Genomic DNA, 15,472 nt, shown 5'->3' with positions numbered 1-15,472 from the left:
TGGTGAATGGGAGGAACTGCAGGGACACAAACACTGTAAAAGTCATTTTAATGCACATATATCATTACTCCTGCAGCTCTGGTTTCACATGTGTTTCCCATCAGGTGGTTTTTAACCCGTGGTTCAGTCGGTTGCGGCTCTTTGGGGCTGGGTGGGTTTTGGTGAAACAGTAGCATGACTGTTTCACTTCCCAGACACCTGTTGATCCAATATACAGTGATGCATTGTACACTCAACACTTATACCATCATTTAAGGTATTATTTTACAGTATTTTTAAGGAGGGACCTGGGATGAGGTAGACGACCTGGGGACTAATTTAGAGTTGCACAAAAATAAGTTTTTGTGTCTGAATTCCTGAGATTTTTAAGGTTTTAGCTTGTCTTTTATTTCCTGTATGCACTTGCAGAGACTCAGATTCATATTTGGATTCACTCTCAACTCTGATATTTCATTGGTTGATGTTAAAAAGATAGGAAGATAAAGTTGTAGAGAAGATACCTTTACCTGTAACCTAAAACTTCAAATAGCGCCCTTTCTCAAGGCAAAGCAGAACTTTGTATTTTAAGGGCATTTTACTTGAATTCATTCACACATTCAACTATTTCTGCAAATGAGTGGAATATACTTGAATTTTAAAGTAACAAAATCAAATTTAAGTAATTTATGTACACTCATTGGCCACTTTATTAGGGAACACCTGTCCAACTGCTCTTAACACAAATTTCTAATTAGCCAATCACATGGCAGCAACTCATGGTCAAGAGGATCTGCTGCAGTTCAAAGCGAGCATCAGAACGAGGAAGAAAGGTGATTTAAGGGACTTTGAACGTGGCATGGTTGTTGGTCTGAGTATTTCAGAAACTGCTGATCTACTGGGATTTTAACCCACAACCATCTCTAGGGTTTACAGAGAATGGTCCCAAAAAGAGAAAATATCCAGTGAGCAGCAGCTCTGTGGGACAAAATGCCTTGTTGATGCCAGAGGTCAGAGGAGAATGGACAGACTGGTTGGAGCTGATAGAAAGGCAACAGTAACTCAAATAACCACTGGTTACAACCGAGGTCTGCAGAAGAGCATCTCTGAACACACAACACGTCCAACCTTGAGGCAGATGGGCTACAGCAGCAGAAGACCACACCGGGTGACCCTCCTGTCAGCTAAGAACAGGAAACTGAGGCTACAATTCACACAGCAACACCAAAACTGGACAATAGAAGATTGGAGAAACGTTGCCTGGTCTGATGAGTCTGGATTTCTGCTCCACATTCAGATGGTAGGCTCAGAATTTGGCCTCAACAACATGAAAGCATGGATCCATCCTGCCTTGTATCAACGGTTCAGGCTGCTGCTGCTGGTGTAATGGTGTGGGGGAGATTTTCTTGGCTCACTTTGGGCCCTTAGTACCAACTGAGCATGGTTTAAAGTCCACAGGAAAAAAAAGGAAAAAAAGAAAAGAGAGAGAATAAAGAAAAAACAAGGGGGGACAAAAGAAAAAAAAGAAAGAAAAAAGGAAAAAAGACAGAAAAAAGGGAAAATGAAAAAAAGAGAAAAAAAATGGAAAAAAAAAGAAATAAAAGAAAAAAAAGAAAAAAAAGGAAAAAAAGGAAAATAGAGAAAAAAGAAAAACAAGGGGGGCAAGAGAAAAAAAGGAAAAGAAAGTGGGAAGAAAAAAGAAAGAAAAAAGAATGAAAAAAGGGGAAAAAGAAGAAAAAAGAAAAATGGGAAAAAAGAGAAAAAGTAAAAAGAAAAAAAAGAAAAAAGTGGAAAAAAAAAGAAAAGAAAGAAAAAAGAAGAAATAAAGAAAAAAGAAAAAAAGGAAAAAGAAAAAAAAAAAAAAAAAAAGTCCACAGCCTACCTGAGTATTGTTGCTGACCATGTCCATCCCTTTATGAGCACAGTGTACCCATCTTCTGATGGCTACTTCCAGCAGGATAACGCTCCATGTCATAAAGCTGGAATCATCTCAGACTGCTTTCTTCAACATGACAATGAGTTCCCTGTACTCAAATGTCCTCCACAGTCCCCAGATCTCAATCCAATAGAGCACCTTTGGGATGTGGTGGAACGGGAGATTCTCATCATGGATGTTCAGACCACAAATCTGCAGCAACTGTGTGATGCTATCATGTCAATATGGACCAAACTCTCTGAGGAATGTTTCCAGGACCTTGTTGAATCTATGCCACCAAGGATTAAGGGGGTCCAACCCGGTACTATGAAGGTCTACCTGATAAAGTGTGTTGGTTTCACTCTTGTTTCAAACACTGTAAGTGATTCTGTTCAGTCTGAAACATCAAGAAGTTTAGTTTTAGTTTATTTCAGTCTGTCCATCAGCAGTAATAGCTGCACAGATTACTGTAATGTGTAGTTACAGCCCGTGCCCTCACGTGCCTGTAAGCCCCACTTCCTCTCTTAATGACATCCAGTAATTGCCCTGCGTTAACATCAAAGGCCTCCAGCATCTGTGAGCTCTTATAAGAAACACTGACAGAGCCGGAAGAGCAGGAAGACAGAAAGTAAAGCGCCCCCTTTCTTTCTGTTTTCCTCCCTGTCTAGTTTCATATTTGCCCCTCTTGGTCTCAGAGGAGTAATGGTCCAGTTTTCACTGCCCGGGCTGTGCGAGCGTGCACCTCTGCGGAGCCGTGTGTTATTTTTGAGGGTGTGTTTTTGTCGTGGTTGTGGTCCTCCAGGCAGGAAGGGCCCCGGCTGCAGATGTGAGCCGGGGCAGGCGGCCGGGGGAACAGAGCGGCACATTGTACTGGGTGTACTGGGGGAGAGCGGGCTGCAACCTGATCCAGTATCCTGCCATCACAGAACCACGCTGTCTACTGTCACTGCCTGACCCCCCAAACACACACACACACACACACACACACACACACACACACACACATGCACACACACTCTTCCTTCTTTCTCACTCGCTCATTCCCAGCATTCCTGTGCAGATCTGTAAAAGTCCAGAAAATGCTGCTTTTATTGCTCCTGAAAATGTCACTTAAAGTGTTTTCAATTTTACGTTTTTGGATGTTATAAAACGTTACCTTCTAACTAACTCATGAAATAAGCTTCACTGCCACCTCTAAGCTGCTGTTCGTACAGAACTTCCTGTTTTGGACGGTTAATGTAGCTTCACAACACCACTCAGCCCAACCTTTAATTTCTCTGTGTTCACAGTTTTCTCTTTCCTCCTCCTCCTCCTCGTCTTTTTTCATCGGTTTTAACACCCAGAGTCAGTATTAAAACTCCATTTGCTCTGTCTGTATAAATATTAGCATTTGTGAGCCTGTTTGACAAACTGTGAACTCTGAACAGTGGGTGTCACCCAAACACAACCACGGCTGATGGGATCAGTGTGGGGTCAGGGCGCAGTCTGCGGTTAGAGGCCACAGTAAAGTGTTATAACCAGTTTCACATTGAAATGATTTGAGGATGGATAAGATAGAAAACTACACAGTTATTTTATATATACTAGAGATTTTAAAAAGAGTTTGACTGTTTTCTCTTTATAATCTATAATGTTTCTTTCTCCCTATAAGCTCCAGAGCAGGGCTGGATTTACAAACTGAGGGATGTTAAAAAAGTTGAATCAATGAACGCCTCACCGTGCCAAAACCTCCACAGCTCAGCAAGACGCAGGACAAAACTGACATTTTTGATGCTTGATTTAGATTCTCAGCATGTAATTTATTTGTATTAAGCACAATTCATGCAAGTCTGATCAAATCTGTAGTGAGCAACAAGAGATTAAAGACCTGTTTTGACTTAGGTGGCCCAATAGGGGGCACTAAATCATGCAGCAACCTCCTGTTGAGAAAAAATGAAGCCATGCAGAAGTGCAGGTTCTTATTGCATTTATTTATTGGCCATCTAATTCAGCGCCACCAGGTCTCCTTTCACTGCTATGCGGACGACACACAGATATACCTTCCCCTGAGACCTGAGGACACACAGGGCCTAGCTGCTGTCATGAACTGTCTCAATGATATCAATTGTTGGATGGCAGAAAATTTTCTTCAACTAAACAACTCAAAATCCGAAATAATTCTCTGTAACATACCAAATTCCCCCCTGATACAGTCCTCTCTCGGTCCACTCTCATTAAACATTAAACCTTCAGCCAGAAATCTAGGAGTCATCTTTGACTCCGAACTCACCTTCTCCACCCACATCAATAAAATCACCCAGTCTTGTTTCTTCCATCTGCGCTCCATTTCAAAAATCAAACAAATACTCACCCCTCCAGATCTTGAGAAAGTAATTCATGCCTTCATTTTTTCCAGACTGGACTACTGTAACTCCCTCCTACCTGGCTTAAACAAAAAATCTCTCTCTCGCCTCCAACTAGTACAGAATGCAGCAGCTAGGCTTTTAACTGGTTTTAACAGACGGCATCACATCACACCAGTTTTAGCCTCCCTCCACTGGCTTCCTGTCAGTTTTAGAATTGATTTTAAGATTTTATTGATCACTTTTAAAGCTCTCACAGGACGTGCTCCTACTTACATTTCTGAGCTTTTAATTAAATATGAGCCAGCTCGCAGCCTCAGATCCTCTGGCGAAGGTCTCCTGGTCGTTCCAAAGTCGAGGCTCAAAACCAAAGGTGACAGAGCTTTCTCTGTCAGAGCTCCTCGACTTTGGAACGACCTGCCAGAGGAGATAAGGCATGCAGAGTCTGTTGGTTCTTTTAAATCACTTTTAAAAACCCACTTTTATAGGCTGGCTTTTATGTGATGCCGTCTTTCGTCTTTCATTCTTCATTCTTTCATTCTTTCATTTTTTGCTCTCTTACTTATTTATTTATTTATTTATTTATTCTTATTTTTCGTTTATCTAACATCATTATTCTGTTTATATTTATCTTTCATTTTTTTTATTTTTTTTTTTTTTTTTTTTTTATATTTATATTTGATGTTTGTAACTGTCTTTTATTGCACTTTACATTGCCTTTTCCTCCTTTATCTCACTGAGTTTATGTTTTAGCTTTTATCCCAGTCCTCATGGTCTCATTTTACGTTGTATGGTTCCTGTATAGTCTGGGTCCCTGACTATGCTTCCTGTTGCCCTCATACATGATGTCTTTCTCCACAAGTGCGTCTTGAACTGTGTGTTTTGTTTTTGTGCTTGGCTTTATTTATTTATTTTTATTTTATTTTATTTTATTTTATTTTTTTTGTGTGTGTGCTTACGTTTATGTTTATGTTAAAGCACTTTGTAAACTTGTGTTTTTAAAAGGTGCTATATAAATAAAGTTATTATTATTATTATTATTATTTCACATCAGGATATTTGCCCAATAGCCCATTTATTTTTCGGCATACACCGTACAGAGGGTGAATTTTCATATACCTCATTGCTTTTGATGTTTTGCCCATGTAAGGGCATGGATATCTTGACTGACAAGTGGGCGCCCTGTAGCTGTCTGTCAAGAGGCTAAAGACCCGCCTCTTTCCTCTTCCTAACCATAGACTGTATATAGAGTGGACAGTGTGGCTCCAACATTTATCATTGTACAGTTTTGAAGCCAAAATACCGCCATCTCAGGCGCCGCCATTGTAGCAGTTTGGAGCCACATTCTGCGCAGTATAGACGTGAGGGATTCTGGGAGAATCTGAGTGGAGCTGGGTGACAAAAATAATAATTTTTTTTCTTTCGAGAGTCTAATCACTTCCTGACTCTACCTCCTGACATATTTTACAATCCCCCAAAAAATACACGAGAATGTCAGCTGTCAATCATCGTTGAACGTTACGTAAAGCCTCATTTTTAACCTTGTATAACTAATGAAAACAAAACTTTCCAGAAAATAGAGGACTTGGATCCAAGACAGCCAAAAATATCTTGAAATCACCACAACAATCAAATGTGAGAAACATTTCTACCAGCTGTAATAATTTTTTTAAAGTTTGACCACAGCCCATCTGGAATGGCTGGAAAGCCGTTTAAACCCATACTGCAGCCAGCCACCAGGGGGAGCAGTTTTTGTGGTGACCTCACTTTGAGCCGAGCAAGCGGACGTCCATTTTTTTTTACAGTCTATGTTCCTAACCCACTCAAAGCTACCGCTGTACATCTTATGTTCTGAGAATAAGTGAAAACAGTGTTAAGAAGCCAAATTCTTGATTAAAAGTCATTGATTTTAATAAATTCAAAAACTGAGTAGTAGCTAATAATCCTCTTAACTTTCTCCCTTAAAGGCGCTGTGAGGAGTTTTTAAGTAATCTTGAAAAAGTCTCCCTTATAGATATATTCCCGATCCTAATCCGCACTTTGAAATGAGATTGTCACAAATTGAGGTTATTTCTCTGCCGAAAACGATTTCTGTGATTAATTTTGTAGTGATGGTGGACACTGGAGCCTAACTGTCAGACAGAAAAAGGACAGAAGAGCAGAAGAAAGATAAACAGGAGAGAGATAGAGCACGAGCTCACGGCTCAAAGGGCTAAACTGTTTGTGCTAATGTTGATTCCAACCCACAGTCAGCAGTTATTCTGCAGTGGTCTGTTCAAACTTGAGAGTCTATCAATAAAATGAAGAGTAAGGTTACGTATAGACGGCTACTAAACTACTGTACTAGCTGACAGTTAGCTTGTTGTCATGCTTTCCTACAGATATGTCGTAGCACTAGGCTGTTAGCAGCGCTACATATTACTGTACTTATAAACACCTTACCTTATTGCATTGTATCCTCTAAAATATTGACTTAAAGAAAATGTTTTCCAAAACAAACATGTTATTAAAAGTCACATCTTCACGACAGTGTGCATGAGACTCCGGGCCAGAAGATGGCAGTGCAGTCCAATTAAAACAGAGCCTCCTCATAGTGTCTTGGACAAGTAACATTTTAAAGTGATGTTAAAAGAAAATGCATAACTTGTTTGCAGAAATTTAAAGAAGCTACTAGCTGTCTGTCACTCCTTAGCTTCTTCAAGCTTTTCGCTCTGTCCACCGTCTTGTCCTCTCTGACTTCAGGCAGAAAAAGACATAAAATAACTCAATAAAAGCATTACTTTGAAGCATGAGTCAGCATTATTAAACATTTGATGTTTATGCCACAGGAAACTGTTTTATAACACAGCTCAAGCTAGTTTATTAGAGTAACAGACATCTACGTTAAAAAAAAAATATGACCAACATGTTGCCTTGAGATATAAGTTTCTTGGTCAGTGAGACTTTGGAGGACAACTAGAAAACATTCAGCTGTAATTATAATGACTTTTTTTAAATTTATGTTTTCTGTTGTGTGGCATAATTGTCACAAAATCATTTGGCTGAGTGATTTTGATTGCTGTGAGAAATGTCTCACCGTGAACCACACAGCAGACTCAGGGAGGAGAAACCAGCTGGTTGAACTCAGCGTGAACGTGCAGACAGAATTTGTGTGGCTGGAGTCAGGTGTTAGCATGTGTCTTTGTAAACTCCAGGAAATGTTTCCTCAAACAGGTATTTTTTCCACTCAGCGCTGTTACATCAGCAGCCACTTGTTACAGTTGTTCTGTAAGTGTGAACAGAATGGAGCCTTACTCTACCTGCTCTGCACGGCCTGAAGGAACAATTGAAGCTATTGAGGAAATCTGTGCACAATATCTAAGCTTGCTTGTAACAAGAAAAAAACTTTTAATACAGTTTATTGTTCACACAAAAAGTCAATTGTATTCAACTTATCTGAATCTCTGAGATAAGACACTTAGTCCAAATATTATATTTTTATATTTGCACTTTAGCTTTTTTTCCCCTGTAATGACATTCCTCTATTTATCTGCTTTTTTTCTTCAGACCCAGTGGACGTGTTGAAGGCTCTGCAGGTTCCCTCCCTCCCTGAGGGCGTGAAGAAAGTTCCTGGTTTTTGCACCTCCCGTCGATCCAGCAGCCCTGACCATGCTTACCGCATCACCAAGAAGGCCCAGATCTCTGCCCCCACCAAGCAGCTTTTCTCAGGTAAACACTACAAAATAGAAATCCTGTTATTTAAGTATTTGAAAATACTGAGCTTCAAATTTCCAGAAGATAACAGAACCTTTACTGTACATGGCATACATCAAAATCTAAGTTTTATGTTTGTTTTAAAAAAGATAGTTTCTGATAATTCAGTTACAAGCTGAGTGGTGCTCCACATGATAAGTAAAATGATCTATACATACCACATTTATTTTGTGACATGTCTTTTTGTTGTTGTATTTGTTGCCTTGTTAATATCCTTATTCAAATGTGGATTTCTGACATGAGGTTGGAGCAGTTTTCACTAAATCTAATATGTAGCATACTGAAAATTATAAGAATAGACAAGTGTTTTATGCCATAGAATAACTTTTTTTTTTTTTTTTTTTTTTTTACAGTTTTATTACTTTCTTGCTTTCTTTAATTAAATTGAGCTTTATATCAATACAAATAAAAAAGGAATAGATCAACATCAAATAATACAAACAAATTTCAGGTTGAGCAAATTCAATCATGAGTGAAGAAACATTTCAACTAAAAGTGTAATGAAATAGCAGCATGAACAAAGAGTAAAAAAAAAAAAAAGAGGCTATCTTAGAGCAAATTAAATTCGTTCAGTGAATATAAATAAATAAAGCTTCATGGCTTTCTTATCTTTAAAATATCACAAAGCCGTTTCTTACTGCAATGGCTTTGCCAATACTTCCGGTTTGTTTATTTATTTATTTATTTATTTATTTATTTATTTATTTATTTATTCCTTTTCATAAGTTATTCATGTTTTAACTCCAATTTAATAATAATAAAAAAATGTCTGTTTTTAACGTGACCGCAAAACGTAATATTTTGGCACCAAGAGTCATAGTTCACGCGCGGCTCGACCACAGTATCCATGGCAACATCACCGGTTTCCGCTTTTAGCCAGGATGACCGTTACCCCGAATAAGAGGAAAAAACTGCGCGTTAGCTCAAATAAACTTAAACAAAATGATAAATAAATAGATTTAAAATTCATTATGGACCTGGGGTAAGTAGCTAAACATGCAATAACACTGACAGCTGCGTGTAGGAACTTATTTGCCTGTTAGCATCCGACATTAGCACACATCAAAACGTTAAATTGACAAACCTATTATCCTGACATTATACTAAAACTTAACCAAATGCAGGTTTGTATGCCATTATCTGTAACATTAACGACCTACTTTAAAGAACATTTTGACATAAAGGCTGTTTCACCAGAAAGACGACAAAATAAAAGCAGTATGCGTTAATGTGGCCCATATTACAGTCAGACATATGACAGCTCTGATTGTGAAAAAACGGAGTGTAAATTCCTGAGTTAAAAACCTAGAATTAAAGTTACAGGTTTCCATGAACGCTTGAGTCTATTTTTAACTGTACTCTATGAAGTTATGTGAGACTTTTTGTGCCCTGTGCTAGTTTGCTCGGGGATATAAACTATAATTATGTGTTGCTGTGCAAGAGCTGAGTAAAACTGTGGGAGAGCCATAACAAATTAACTTTAGCACACTGTCTGACACCCTGGAGAGAAAGACAGAGCAGCACTTATGTGGTTATGAATAAATCCTCAAAATTTGAAGCTGTTTGGCGTCTAATTTTCAGAGATTACCCTTCCTCATTGAGCTCTTCCCACCTGTTATTATGTGTTCTGATTATGTTTGTTAAATTCTTTTGGAGCTATATTCTGACAGTTGATCCTGGCACAGATATCTAACCTCATTCTGCTTGGTCCCACATTTCTTTGCCTAGCTGTCATCTCGTATCATTTTTCCTTCCTTAGTTAATCTCTCCTTCTTTTGGAGCTATTTCTGTTTGTTTTTTTTCTATGCTTGTTGTTCTATTTTTTTTCTTGCTTGTGTTGCAGATTGCTTTGGACAAAAGTGTCTGCTAAATAAGATTGTATTTTCTCCAGTCTCCCCCATGGTTATTAGATTCTCTGACACTGGATAAGTCTGTCTTGTGCCATAGATGTGTTGTCATAACTACTTCCCCCCATCCTCTACCACAGGCCGATTCCCGGAGAACTTCTCCATCATGGCTCTGGTGAAAGCCCATGCTGGTCTCCAAGCTTTCCTCCTCTCCATCTACAGCGAGCAGGGAATCCAGCAGCTGGGCATAGAAATGGGACGCTCACCTGTTTTCCTGTACGAGGACCAGAACGGCAAGCCAGCCCCCGAGGACTACCCACTGTTCAGAGGCGTCAACCTGGCTGATGGCAAGTCAGTAACCAGCGACAACCAGTTTGTGACTGGTTGAGATGAGATAATTGGGTGGTTTGATAAGATTTTAGTCAGGCCTGTTGTCACATTACACATTTATTTGCCTTTGGTTCCTCTTGCTTGTCTGTAGGTGGCATCGCATCGCTTTCTCTGTTTCAAAGAAAAATGTGACACTGCTGTTGGACTGCAAAAAGAAGATGACTCGCCCTCTGCCCCGTGGCAACCATGCTGAGGTTGATACCAACGGCATTACAGTGTTCGGAGCTCGCCTGCTTGATGAGGAGGTTTTCCAGGTGAGAGGCCTAACGAGCTTTATTGGCAAAGAAAAGTTGGGTAATATTGATATAAACAGACATATACTGTTATTGTTCAAGCATATTAGCTTGGGTCAGGGGACTGCAACCTGTGGCTCTTTGACTACTTTGCAGTGGCTCCTTGTAGCTTAAAAAAATATTGAAATAAAGAATTTTTACTTTTCTTACAGAGGGTACTAATGATTAAAGACATTGCCACTAAGTAAAACCAAGCATTGACAGTTTGTTTAACTATCACACCTTGCAATAAAGCTTTCAATTATTTTTTAGATTTTTGCATTTTTTTTAACTTTTCTATTTTTTTCAGATTTTTTTTCATTTTAAATTTTTCAAATTTAGAAAAAAAAACAAATTTTCTGAAGGTTTTGCAAATGTTTGAGTTTTTTTCTCAAATTTCATTTTTTTGCAAATTGTTTACATAACTTTTTTCAAATTTTTAAACTTTATACATTTTTTTGAAAATTTAGCAAATTTATGAAATTAGATTTTTTTTTATTGCAAATTCATAAAATTCTGACATATTTTTGAATGTTTAAAATTTTTTGAATTTTTGCACAATTTTGCACATTTTAATATTTAGCAAATTTTTGAAATTCCAAATAAAAAAAATTGCAACTCAATGAAATTTCATAAATTTTGCAAATATATGAAATTTATGACATTACAATTTTTTCAGTTTATCCTTAACATTTCCAAAGTTAAGTAAAAAATAAAAAACTAGGGTATCACATGTTTAATTTTATTAACGGAAAAAAAACCTTGTTAAGATAATTATTCACAAGATATGTGACACTATGTGTAGAATTTATACCCTTTTTTTTTGTTGTTTTTTGAAGATAAAGTAGATTTAGGAAAACCTAGTTAGTGCAACAGTGCTGAAAGTTATTCAGCTTCAGGTGCTGCCAGGATTTGTTTTTTTCAATGTAGAATAACCCAGTCAACTAACCACAGTTAATTACTGCAACAATATATTCAACCTTTAAAAAAAGGATGCAGGGTAAAGGTTGCAGACCCCTGGCTGAGGTGTTATAAAGTACTGTAAACACAGTTGTAAATCTTCTGTTAATCTGCTTTTTTCTCTTACAGGGAGACATCCAGCAACTGCTGATTGCCTCCAACCCTCAGGCTGCTTATGACTTCTGTGAACACTACAGCCCTGACTGTGACTCCCCACTGCCCAAGACCCAGGCTCAGGACCCCAACACATACGTGAGTTAACACCGCCTCAACACAATACATTTGGAATCAACATTTTCCCTTACTTACATTTAGAAAGGAATTAAAGGAAATTGCTAGATACAGAAACTCCCCTCTTTATAAACGCAAACACGTGTTGACTTCAAATCTCTTATAAAGGTGACTATGGGATACGGCTCCAAGTTTTCATATAACGTGAACACATAAAAGATTACAAAGTAGATAACTCATTACAGAGAGGATGTCCCCCCATATAGTTCAGTAACAACATTTCTAAATAAATGTTAGGCTCATCTTTAGCTCAGATAAAGCACACCCAAACAGAATCTGTGGACTCCATCTTTTTTTCATATCTGAGGCAAAAAGAAAATGTTTTTTTTTTAAATTAATGTTCACTTTTTCTCCTCGAACTGAATTGAAGATTTATGTCTCATTGAAAATATATCAGCACTAGTGGAAACACAAGCTTTCCCGGATCGTCCTCAGGTAGTCATCTAGTTTTAATCAGGAATGTGACTTGATAGATTTGTCTTTTTAAAATCCACTGATGGCCGTACTCAGTATCGACTTTCAAATTTCTGCTGCCTTGATTTTTTTATATTCTCATATTTGTTTCAAGTTGGTGCCAGGAAGTCCAAACCACCTTAGATTATGTCCAAATTGGACAAAATTAAGGCCACGCACAGGTGCCTTGTGTATATGAAAGAAAAGTCCTCGGTTTCAGTTTGGGTTGTCTGATATTTCATCAAAGTGCTGCTCCCTCTGTCTGTCTTTCTTACGCATCCCCATCATTGGCTAGAGTTTGTATCTATCCACTTTCCTCTTCACTCCCTCAGTCCATGTGCCCCTAGATGACCAGCGGGTAAATCATAAATACACCTTTAAACACTTCCATCGTTTTTTACAGTTAACACACAAAGGTAGAGGAAAAAGGATGATACAAGCCAATATCTTTTCTCGTTTTGTTTCCATGGACTGAAAGAAAGAGAATGGTTCAGTAAATGTTAAATATGATTGGTTTGATTGGATTTGGCATGTTGATGGCTTAAGGTGGAGCCTCTTTGCTCACTGAGACTGGTTGGTGATGCTTTTAAAGCTTTGCGAGTTCCTCCTCGTTGCTCATAAACATCCTGATATTTGGGAGCTGACTGTTCCCTGTAAGCTAACGCACCAAGGGACTTTCATCCGCGTTCACCCATCTAAAGTACACCACCTTTGTTGACACAGCCTGCATGCTGGATCGGTCAATACGAATAGCATCAGTAACTGTCCATGCTCCCAAACGTGGTGTTCTGAACCCCATCATGTTCTTGCTTTGGAAATCTTTCTGAATGAATAGAAATCAGTTGGTTTTATTCATTGGCTTCCATCTCATTCATCACGGTTGTCTGTGTTTGGATTATTTTAGGAAATGTACTTTTTAACAAACAGCACAAACACCTGATGAATGAAAACTTAAAGCTTCGCATTTTATTGATGTCTCCATATCTGACTCTTGCTGCTTCTCTCCACTTCTGCCTCTGTCTTCTTCCACTTACTGACCCCCCTTTGGAAACCCAATCACCCTGTTCCTCTTGCTTACACGTATCTTCATCCCCTCTTTCCATCTTCAACCTCTCCTTCACTCCATCTCTCCTGGTACTTTGATGAGGAGCAGGATGACCATGAATACCCTTATTATTATGAGGAAACAACAGGCGTTGACTACTTCACAGCGCCCCCCTCTCCCCAACCTGGGGCCCTCAGTCAGCAGGTAAAGAGGGGATAAGAGAGGTGGGCAACACATTTGGATTTGTGGAAGGGAAGGAGACTGAGAGGGAGAGGTATTTGTGATAAAGTGGATCAAGCGCAAGCAAAAACTCATATTTGTTTTAAAATTTCCAAACAAATGCCTCTCTCATCCCTCATCGCTCCAGACCTCCTTTGTTTTTGTATTACCATTTCTTTAATCAGCCTTCCACACACTCACCGTCTCTGTCACGCACATTTACCTTTGCTCTTCACAATATTATATTCTCATGTTCCTTACATGTTGTCATATATGTATATGTGTTCAAATGTGGCCAAGTGGGGGCACTGTGGTTGTGTGGGTGTAGCTGTGTTGTTGTTGACATGTGCACAGTTTTTTCACACAACCTTCTCCGGTCCGGTCCTCACTGCTCGTCCTGAATGGGACTAAGATACTTTCCAAACTTAAAGCAGAAGAAGAGATGTCACAAAATCTTTTGCAAGACTGCAGTTTTATTACACAGTGGTGTTTTTTGCTATTGAGCAGGGCATGGGTCAGTATCATCCTGTTATCTGCATGATTTCTTCATTGTCTTGGTTGATGTTCATGCATGCATCTGCTCAGTTCCTTCAACAGTTTTAAAATCAGCATGGGAATATCAGAGCACATGTCTTGTCTTGGTATAAGCATTTGTGATGTAAGTGCTAACATCATCATATGAGATGGTTTTTGCGGATATGAAGACTTCCTGTTGAAAATGATTGCCTCTGTGGTAGGGGGCTGTGTTTCTATGAGTTTGCATGTTTTTATTATAGCAGTTTGAATGGTAAGAATAAGCACGAACTATTACATGGTTTTAACTGTTTAACACACATTTGCACGCCAGCCTGCCTTCCCTGCTCTTTCTTTTGCCTGGCTAAACACCGCTAACCTTCTGTGTCTTTACTCAGCAGCAGTGATTTGTATGTCGCTTTTGCGCATGTGTGTAGTATGTGTGTATTTGTGTGATTACAGTGTGTGTTCAGCACCAGCTTTCCCAGACACCCTCAGTGCCTCCGCTGCCAAACCACAGGCTACCAGTTAATATTAGCACAAAGATGCTGCTTTGTCATTTAATATTGGGAATGGCATTACTGGAGAGATCAGTAAAAAGAAATCAAATCACTCAATTTCAGATTTGTTTTGGCTTGAAATTGTTTCTAAAAATGGTAAAGAAAAAACCCTCTGCTGTATCCAGTAATGCCTGTTCAGTCTCAGTAAATCATCCAAGCCTTGGCCATCTTTATGTCATTGTTTCTCAAAACATCCACTCTTGTCTTTCTCTCTCCTTCTGTCCATCCCTTGTTTGTGCTTTTTATCCCCCCTCCCAACCCTTTTGTGTATTTATGTCCTTCTCGACTATCTTTGTCTTTGTCAATACGCACTTTTACATACTAAACAACTTCCCAACCAAATAACAATCATGGATATTAGAAGAACGGGCCAAATGGAAAAGCAGCCCCGACAAAAGCCCCCGTTGTCAAAGCAAAAGCCACTCCAGCTAAGCCGGCCAAGTCTGGACCATCCAAACTTGTTGTCAAAATACCAATGCCCTCCAAAGCTCCCAAGCCTGCAGCAGCCAAACCATCCAAAGCAAAGCCCACAGCAGTGGAGATCCTCTTAGCTAAGGTCAAACCAACAGCAGCAGCTAAATCTAAGTCCACAGCTGTGGCGGCTAAGAACGGCAATGGCAATGGCAAAGCGGTTGTTGAGAAGAAAGCCAGTGTCACAGTGAAAGTAAACGGCAAAGCTACAGCTGAAGCCAAGCCTACGGCGCAGGCTAAAGTCAACGGGAATGGAAATGGTAAGGTTGTAGCTGAGAAGAAAGCTAATGGTAACGGAAATGGCAAAGCTACCGCAGCAAAAGAGGCCAACGGAAATGGAAAAGCCACCGTCGTGTCCAAGACTAACGGAAACAGCAAAGAAACAGTGGAGAAGAAAGCTAACGGAAATGGCAAAGCTACAGCAGAAAAGAAAGCCAGTGAAACCCTCAAAGTTGCAGTAGAGAA

The 15,472-nt window shown here is 39.1% G+C and overlaps 1 protein-coding gene across 1 annotated transcript in view; it reads left to right on the top strand.

Annotated features, from left to right (window-relative positions):
• col11a2 (collagen, type XI, alpha 2) overlaps positions 1-15,472 on the top strand; it is a 48,788-nt gene that overhangs the window by 9,057 nt on the left and 24,259 nt on the right. The window contains exons 2-6 of the mRNA XM_074686095.1: positions 7,780-7,941; positions 9,974-10,184; positions 10,315-10,477; positions 11,585-11,707; positions 13,353-13,448. Of these exons, the coding sequence (XP_074542196.1) occupies positions 7,780-7,941; positions 9,974-10,184; positions 10,315-10,477; positions 11,585-11,707; positions 13,353-13,448 (755 nt within the window). The remainder of the gene's footprint in view (positions 1-7,779; positions 7,942-9,973; positions 10,185-10,314; positions 10,478-11,584; positions 11,708-13,352; positions 13,449-15,472) is intronic.

This window comes from Halichoeres trimaculatus, unplaced genomic scaffold (genome assembly GCF_033239565.1).
Source record: "Halichoeres trimaculatus isolate MK-OKI-2021-1 unplaced genomic scaffold, fHalTri1.1 fHalTri1_scaffold_14, whole genome shotgun sequence".
NCBI lineage: Eukaryota > Metazoa > Chordata > Actinopteri > Labriformes > Labridae > Halichoeres > Halichoeres trimaculatus.
This window is presented reverse-complemented; position numbering and strand designations above follow the sequence as displayed.